Here is a 9301-nt window from a genome sequence, read left to right as displayed (position 1 = left end):
CTGGTGGGGGGGAGAAGCGGTGGGGGGGGGGTTGTTCATGTTGCTGCGGTCTGCACTCTGGACGTTAGACGTCGCTGAAAATTACACACTGTAGCTTTAAGAGTAAAAATATATACTCTTTGAGAGTTATTTTCACTTGGAAATAATTTCCCAAATGTTAATTCCTTTTATTTATTAAATAGCAAAATATTTTCTCTCTGAACCTTTCTACGGTCTAAAACAACATAAGCTTTTGCCATCAGTGTGAATTTTTTTCTCTCAAATACATTTATTTGAAAATTATTTTCTCCTTTCAGATTGCCGTTTTGCTTTAATTTTATTTAAAAAACTAAAATAACTCAGTAACACACTGGACATTTTTAATAAAAGGAAATCCTGGAAAATGCGTGTTAGCTTCTGGAAAAGACTTTATAGTCCCGCACTTGGCAAATTGAGGCTAATCGGAAGCAAGCAAATAGAAGCCCACAGATACACAACTATACCCTACGTTGTGTTTCTGCCTCACATAGAACCTAAATAAAGTCAATTAAAGTTTGTTGTGGTGATATGACCAATTTAAAATGCATGAATACTTTTGCAGAGTAGAGCATCCTGTATGTATTTGCATGTGAAGTATGCATGAGGTTATCCTCTGCATATTGCCAGCGAGTGTGAACACTGAGCCTCCCACACCGACACCCAATCAGCTCCACTATAAAGCTTTCCCAGCCTTTAAGCTTGACTGCCTCTGACCTATTTATGCACAATCCTAAATGCTGCAAAACAGACCTCGAGACCTAATGAAGCTACAACCCCTGGAATACCGCAATTTCTCCTTGTTTTTGCAGATGGTGTCCAAGGAAACAAGGGGCCCCATCACAGCTGTGACAGTGAGGAAGAATGCAATGGATTTGTAAGACAAACTGACCTGCATTTGAGCAGCAGGCAAGTTGACATCAGCCACCATTTCAGTACAGGGGTGTTCCACCTGCAGACGGGGGTTGAGCTCCAGGAAGTAAAAACTGTCATCCTGGCTGTAGAGGTATTCTACAGTACCTGCACTGACATAACCGACCATCTTAGCCAGCTTTACAGCACACTGGAGGGAAAGAAAAACAAAGCGTAAAATAAAACACAATGAACTCTGTGAAATTAAGGCTTTAATCTTATTGAAGGGTTCTTATAAGTTTTCAAATGTTACATTTAAGACTTTATAAGACCATTTTAAGACCACTTAATTAAATTTAATACCCATTTCAAAGGTATACTAAAAAAGAGAATTCCTGGAATGTAAGAAAATGTATTAATTTAAATCGGATTGAATTTCAGTTGCCAACTACACACAGAACTGTGTTGATGGGGGTATAAACGCAGAACAATTAGGTTAAATTTTGAAGCAGGCAAAATTTTGCTTCGCTTAATTTGCAGGAATTAAGAAATCTCAACAATTGTTTTAATTTGCATGGCAAAATCTAGTCAGGGACAGGATGTTGCTGTAAGCTACAGTGAAGGAGGCAGCAACGAAAAGCTCTTTTAAATCAAAGTTGAACATAGCGAAAATAATTATGACAAACGTTGTGTAGTCAATGCTCATAAGAGGATGTTTTAATTCAGCCCAAGAATAACTGTTTCTTTGTTCTACCTCCAGCACAGACACCAACCAGCTGATGGCTTCTCTCCCACACTTGGCCGCTGTCTGGCCGAAAGACTTGAATCCTCATCTCTGCTTGTTCTATCTCTCGCAGTTTGCCTCTAGAGGCTAGCTCCGGCCAGCCGTAGCCTTTCTCTACCTGGCAGATGTACAGCCGTCCTACTCTCAGCCTGCTGTAGCCTCTATCCTGCCTTTAGTGTTCCGTCCTCCCGATGGACTAATATGATCTTACTATTTTGCACTGATTTACCGCTACTCCTGTATAGGCTCCAGAATGCCGTCTCACCTTCCCTGTGTTATCCGGATAGACAAAGTACACTATTACCCCTTTCCCAATGGCCGAAAAAACCTGTGTAGACTCGAGAACAATTGACTTTTAGTGGCAGTGAGACTAGCTCACTGACCCGAGTCACCCGGGTCAAACGAATTGGCAAGCAACCCAGGTTAAAAATCACCTTCAAACGGCTCGGCTCCAAACGCCATAGCAGCTAATAGCTGTTAACTTGTTGGCTATCGAAACCCTGAGCTTTTCTGAATATCTTTTGTCAATCTCAAACGATGCATTTCCAATATCCAACACGACACTTGACCTGTTAGCTTGCTGGGCTTATATAACAATGGGTGAAACTAAAACAAAATATCAGACCTATGACATCCAATTTCCTACTTTAAGACTTTTTTTTTAAGTATCAAGCTTTAAATGTGTAAATGTAGGACTGTTAAAACTGTTTAAGACCCTATAAATTGACCCCGAAATAAATCATGATGAAATCTATAAGTCAGGACACAGTACCTGTTCCATATCTTCAAATATATCAGAGGTAGCTATGGTTGCCGGAGCCTCCTCAATAATTTTCTGATGACGTCGCTGAACAGAGCAGTCCCTGCCAAACAAGGAAATTGCATTTCCATACTGATCCGCCAAAATCTGCACCTCCAGGTGACGGGCATGCTTGGCAAGCTGCATGACAAAGATGGGGGATCCTGGCACTTCTGCCTGAACCTAAACCGCCAGAGGAGAGTACGATCATGCTGTTAGTCAGTGCAGCAAAATAAATCCACTCAAAATGTAGGGAGGCCAGGTTGTTTTTACCTGTCTGAAGAGGTTAGGGAAGTCTTCTGCACAGTTGACTTTACGGATACCTTTTCCTCCTCCACCCTCTGAAGCTTTCACCATTATTGGATAACCAATCTTTTCTGCAGCCTGGAAATAGATCAAAGATTTAAGAAGCTGTCCAAGCATGGTTTCAGCTCCTGCACAGTAACGTGTCAAAGACATGCTTACTTTGAGGCCTTCTTCCACGTCATGGATACAGCCGCTCTCATACAATTCATTAGGCACATTGATGATCTTCTTCTTTTGATTGCTTTCTGACCAGTCCACTGTCAAGCCTTAAAATAGAAAGGGAAACAGCTATTTTGTATGTTGAATTGGTAGCTGCAGCCCTAAAAAAAGAGCACACAGCGCCTTTGCTGTTTTGACTCAACGTGCAGCTGAAAATGTTTTTTTCTCGCCATTTTTAAAACGTATTAAAAACACTTTTTTCCTCTCTTTGATATTTAACCCAGAAATTACCAGCTTTTGTCCTATACATCTTTACTATCTTAAACGTTCTATATGCTCATTAAATAAAAAGGAGTTTGTTTCAGTTTTTTGGCTTAAATGTTGTTCAGCACTTTGTTGAGTAGTTATATACATATATACACTTTTCTTTTTAATTATTGAGTTGTATGGAATAGTTAAAAAAGGCAGAGACAAGAAAAAGCCACAGCCACTTTAACTTTAGGCGCATTTTCAGAGTGATATTAGTGGAAAAACTCCCAAACAGTATCAAAACAATAAAATCATTCAGTTACCTGATCCGCTCCAGGGTAGAGTTGGAATACCAGCCGTCTGAGCTACAATGGAGGAGGCAATCTTGTCTCCAAGAGCCCACATAGCCTGACTTGGTGGACCTAAAGAACAATTTATATAAATTAAGAAAATCTGACCTTAAAAAAAAAGAGGGACGGATAGTAGGAAGAACACAGTAGCTAAAAATTCAACAGAGGGACAAATGTCCTTTACCCATAAAGGCAATGCCATGTTTCTGAAGAAGCTCTGGGAGTTTGGGATTTTCCGAGGCATGACCCCATCCTGCCCACACTGCCTACAATGGTGGGTGAAAACAAACAACGGATCAATAGCTGACAGCAAAACGATGACTTAGCTGTAGGAGAAATCAGCATATTCATTGTACCTGAACAGGTATGCGCTTTGCAATGTCAAGAATGAGCTCAACATTCGCATAGTTGTTGTTGTTAGTCCCTCCAGGCACGGGCACATAATGATCGGCCATTTTGATGTATTCTGTGAAACACAAAATGAATATGTGAAATAACAAACACACAAGTCTAACAATTCTCAGCCAGTCTTCTTACTGCTAGTCACTTGTTTCATTGTAACAGATAAACATCAAGGCTAGATGTTAACATAAGTACAAACACTAGTTAACATGCCACTGCTCTACTTAAGTGAAAAACTGAGTCATTTGGTTGAAAAGACATCACCTGATTTGGTTTATCATCACTTAAAATTATGGTCTAGAACTGAAGGGCTTCCATTTTTCACTTGTTTATTGTGAGAAAATAGAAGAATTTTACCAGAGTTAGAAAAAATAAATAAATTTACAACTAAGAAAAGGCTCACCTGCGTTGGCTTTCAGGTCTTCTGGGGTCACCATGACCACAAAACGGATAGCTCTTTCATTACGGAACATCTCGTAGGCCCAACGGCGGATGGAGCGCATGCATTTAACGGCAGCAATGCCATTGTTGGCAATTAGCACCTGAATGAAGAAAACAAATTTAAACAACCAACGGCCATTTAAGAAAATTTGTGTGATTGAATGAAAAGTTATGTTAAAGTACAATTTTGCTAAAAAGGCTAAATGACTTGGAGGTTTGTTAGTTACGACATTGCAAAGGAGGACATGCTGAGTTATGTACTAAGCATTTTGTGATGAATGTGTTCGTGGAATTTGTGGACAATAAATTTAATATATATAAGTGCACTGCAATATCAGTAATGGAGAATTTTTTTTTTTTTTTAATGCGGCAACATATATTGAACCCCAAATGCAACATCAGTATATAAAATACAGCTGTTTGGATACTGTATTTGGTAGAATATAATATTTCCTGACTTTAAACGGGAAATATGTTTCTGTGTCTTTCAGCATAGGTTTAGAACATTATCTTTGTTTAATTAAATTTTGGGTTTGTTTGCATTTATATTAGTCCTTTTTATTATTATTTTGCAAATCGATTAATCTGTCGGCTATATTTTTCAATTAATCGATTAATAATGGAACACCTAGAGGGTCCTTAAAGAAGATTTTTTACTAAATTATACCAGGTGAAACTAAAAGTTTTCCACTTGAGGAGTTCTGGATCGAACATTTTTTTTTTTATTATCTTAAATGCAAAATGTTAACATACTTTTTTACAATTTTGATCCAATTACTGCTCAAAGTGGGCCACTTTGTCAGCTAAAGGCATTTCTGACACTATACTCCAATTAATAATTAACCGATTACTTAAATAGTTGACGATTTTTTCAATAATAAAAAAAAATATGATTAATCCCATTAATTGTTTCAGCCCTAATTTGCACATAAAATAAAATCCAACACCATAAACAAAATACACAGAGATTTATGGTGGTATCAAATATGTACAAATTTAAGAGCTTTTAAGAAGCACAAATGCATAAAATTGACTAAGCTTTAATGTTGTAAAAATATAACTGTGAGCCTTCATCTAAAAGTATGACTGACAGCATTTTTGTTTTATAGGCTTTTTGTCATCATTTGAAGAGCGTGTCAATATAACATGAATTACCTTTTCAATGACTTTGTTGCCACCAAAGCGGGTGACAAATTCAGCGGGAGAAGCGACGGTGAAGTCCCGCTGGAGATCGATTCTCCTGCGATCTCTGCCCTGCTTTACCAAGTGTAGTCCTGACATGCTAGGTCTGTTTAAGAAAAAGAAAAGAAACACAAAAAAAACAAATATTTAAAGATTTAGTTTGGAAAACATAAGGGCACTTTGAGGTAGCTCAAACTCTTACATGAAAATCCTCAATGTGGGTCGAAAAAAATATATATATAGCGGACATGAGGAAATATTTATATTTAATTTTGATAAGATACTTAACAGTATAAAGTAAATTGTTTGACTTCTGTATCTCACACATAGTTGTTTGTTGGAGAGTTACACAAGTGCCCAGAAATATTTATGCTAAAGAAGTCCTGACATCTGGAGAAACCTGAAAACTAGAGGGGAGTAACAAAGCTAAAGGGATAGGTTCATTTGAAAATCAAGGATTTCTTTTTTTCTGCATAGGCACTAAAATGTAAACGGGCTCAACAAGAAATGTGAGCTCTAATTATCAGCCAAGATAAGAACTTTAAGAGACAGGGGGCGATGAGAACTATGCGAACTCATGGGAGGAGCTTTGCTACCAGCTGGCGGGTGTGGTAGGACTGAGCTTGTTCTGCTGGTTGGCTTTCTCTGGCCTGATCCTGAACGGTTACATCACTGCAGCAATCACCGGCATGAGGAGAACGACTTTCAGTTAATTCAACAATGTAATGCTTCAAGACATAAATGCCTGAGTTTCAGTGTTTTCAAAGACCCCCCGCCCAGTATTTCCAGTTGTGAAACTGTAATCCTTCTAAGAGTTTCCATGCTGTTTGTTGCTAGTTCTGATAACATTTTAAGGTCAAATTAATGCTTCAATAACATTGATCCTTTTTGAATAACCATTTAAATTAATTTATTTAGATAGAAAAGAGATTTTTTAGGTTCCAAGCTCTGAATAATATAGTATTTAAAGTTAAATGAAGTTAAATGAAAGACTGGCTAGAATCAGAGGAATAAATTCCATTTTAGACAAAGGTCTATCAGTGCTGAGCATTTCCCTCCAACTGTTATTTCAAAGACTTCTTCAAACCAAAACTTGGGAGCCTTTTTGTGGTTTTTTGAAAACCCACAGAGGCTTGTACACAAAGAAGCCTCTTTGAGCCAGTAAGCAAATAGGGAGGCTCCATTTTTCACACATACTGTAAAAAGGCTGATGCAGAACTGGAAAACTACACCAATGCTCCAACTCATACTTGGCCAAAAAAAAAAAAAACTGTTTTACATAGAAAAATGTTGTTTAATCACTAAATGATGAAGCCAATTATGAATAAAGAATAGTGTAAAACCAAAATAAAGCATAAACCCAGATTTGGATTCCAACCTTAAATTGTGCACAGGGCCATCGATGAGGTCAAAACCCATCTCATTTGTGCTGTCGGAGCTACCAGAAGAAGGTGAGACCGATCTCATCTCCTTGTCCTCCAGCGGCCCATCTAATCTCCCCTGGATTTCATCCTCTGAGTTCTCCTCCGATATGGAGCCCACGAGGAAGTGAGACTGCAAGGCTCCGACGGCCGGGTTCTTCTTGTCAGCACCGTCCTGCTGCGCCATGGCCGTCCGAAGTGAGCAGGCTGCAAAAACTACAAATGGGAAACAGTGCAGAAGCTAAAGCACTTATAAAGCAGGGTCAGAGTTCGTAACATATCACATCATATCAAGCTGGAGCATAGGGCTGTTTGTTAAATTGCAAAAGCAGGTTGCACAAAACTTAAATTTAATGATATTGCAACACTTGGGTCCAAACAGTGACCCAAATTGAGAACAGATTCTCAACAGGTACATTTACTAAGCATGTGAAGCCAGGTGAACGTATGCAATCATCACCTGCAAAACATTCAACAGTAGTCAGGAAAACATACATTAAATGCCTTAATTCAAAATAAACAAAATCAATCGACAAAACATATATATATACACATATCTATCTAGTACAGTATTGGTAAAATCAAAAATAAAAGAAACCTATAAAAAAGTGCATTAAGGATTTCTGGGCATGTCTAACCAAACAGACATTTGGCCAACTCTGAAGAGCTTCTGGAAAGGTTTTTAACCAAAAATATTATGATGCAAAATATATCTATAATATCAAACTGATTGAAAAAAATTCCATATTAACCAAAGGCATTAACATGAAGGTAAGAAAATAAACAGATAAATAATTATATCCACAAGTTTGTGAAGGGCATGTCTAAGTGGCTCCTATTCGGAATAGTTTCAAATAACTTACTAATTATTTGAAAATATAAATAATATATATTAAATAACTATAACCCATTAAATGAAGAGTTAGCTTCTTAAATATTGAGAAAAGTCAATAAGTTACCATTAAACACGCTTTACGTTCTTATATTAGTAAGAAAACAAGCTCTGCAAAAACATAAAAAAACAGCATATCTTACCAACAATAAAGTTACTAAATTACCACTAATGTCCCATTCGATGGTAAAACAGAAATATTAAGCGGTAAATAGACGCACCTTAACTCGCTGCCAAACCAACTAACTGCTCGGTTTACCTCCTGTTCGTTAAAGAAGGGAGAAAAGTGTCAGCAGGCACACCTTACCTATCGATAACTGCCTGCGGGACCAGAAAAACAAGCCGAGCACAGCAGACACACACACGGCTAAGGTGAGAAGCATCGTTAACAGGTAGTAACGGCTACATTTAGCCTGCTAACTGTCCGAATTCCCGTCAGATATAATATCATTACATAACTAAAGCCGACACTTCACCAAAGCTTTTGAGTTGAAGAGACAATAAAGATTAACTGAAGGGGAGGTTGGAGCAGAGACTAGCTAGAGCTGGGATGCTGCTATAGCTAGCTCACCGGGGAGACGCTAATACCATAATATAAAGTGCTATTATGAACACAGAATGGGACTCGAGTCCTATACCCTGCTCTGGCATCAACGTAAAATGCCCTTCAGTGCATAAATTTAGTGTAAATTATTTGGAATAAAATAATTAGTCGCCATAAACCTACCGGTGGAGATAAACTGGCACGTAATCCTGGAAAAGTTGACTCACATGAATCAATAAATTAACGGTGTCTTTCGCACATGTTTGCTCTGTAAAGATTACACACGCGCGCGCACAAAAAAAGGGGAAAGAAATCACATCATGATGAGGTCACACTGCTCAGACAGTCGCCTTAACAGCAGAGAATGGGGTGATGTGATGATGCGCAGCAGGTTACTCCGGGACAACGACCTCTGACAGCCACTTCCGCTCTAGATCTAGTTTAAATAGATAACGATACTCCCTGAAAAAGGGCTTCACCCATTTGCGCAATTGGATTAGGGAATAGTAGTAAATTTAGCGAATAAATATGCAGCTTTCTTTCTTTCTTTTTTTTATTTCCCATTCTTCAAATGTGGTACTTACATGTTTTAAACTTCTTTAATAAAATGCAATAAAATTAATTAAAACTAATTTGAATCAATCTGGACATAAAAACTGCATAATCTTAATCTATGAGATTAAACAGTGAAACCTGTAACTAATGAATTTTCCTTGTCAAACAGAATCAAATACTGTTGTACTTCACAAGTTTGCATTTATAAGAATTAAATTTTTTTAATAAAACAAAACCTATCTACAAAATTTGCAACCAAGGAGACTGTAAACTTCCATTCAGGAGCAATAAGCTTCGTTTATAGGACACACACACACACACACACACACACACACACACACACACATATA

General features: G+C 37.9%; 1 protein-coding gene across 5 annotated transcripts in view; it reads right to left on the bottom strand.

Annotated features, from left to right (window-relative positions):
* acaca (acetyl-CoA carboxylase alpha) overlaps positions 1 to 8786 on the bottom strand; it is a 47830-nt gene extending 39044 nt beyond the window's left edge. For 3 of the 5 annotated variants that reach the window (XM_015392097.1, XM_015392099.1, XM_015392102.1), the window contains exons 1-11: positions 8580 to 8785; positions 6918 to 7176; positions 5513 to 5645; positions 4320 to 4458; positions 3871 to 3980; positions 3699 to 3780; positions 3488 to 3586; positions 2916 to 3022; positions 2724 to 2834; positions 2424 to 2633; positions 908 to 1078 (exon numbers count right to left, since the gene is read on the bottom strand). In XM_015392097.1, the coding sequence (XP_015247583.1) occupies positions 908 to 1078; positions 2424 to 2633; positions 2724 to 2834; positions 2916 to 3022; positions 3488 to 3586; positions 3699 to 3780; positions 3871 to 3980; positions 4320 to 4458; positions 5513 to 5645; positions 6918 to 7147 (1392 nt within the window). In that variant the 5' untranslated portion in view covers positions 7148 to 7176; positions 8580 to 8785. Of the gene's footprint in view, positions 1 to 907; positions 1079 to 2423; positions 2634 to 2723; positions 2835 to 2915; positions 3023 to 3487; positions 3587 to 3698; positions 3781 to 3870; positions 3981 to 4319; positions 4459 to 5512; positions 5646 to 6917; positions 7177 to 8579 lie in introns of all 5 variants that reach the window. The other 2 variants (XM_015392098.1, XM_015392100.1) reach the window with 1 other exon arrangement.
* Positions 8787 to 9301: the final 515 nt, after the last annotated feature.

The sequence above is a fragment of the Cyprinodon variegatus genome, unplaced genomic scaffold, assembly GCF_000732505.1.
Source record: "Cyprinodon variegatus isolate N-32 unplaced genomic scaffold, C_variegatus-1.0 Scaffold573, whole genome shotgun sequence".
Classification (NCBI taxonomy): Eukaryota; Metazoa; Chordata; class Actinopteri; order Cyprinodontiformes; family Cyprinodontidae; genus Cyprinodon; species Cyprinodon variegatus.
The sequence above is the reverse complement of the archived record's forward strand: the minus strand, read 5'-3'. Positions and strand labels throughout refer to the sequence as shown.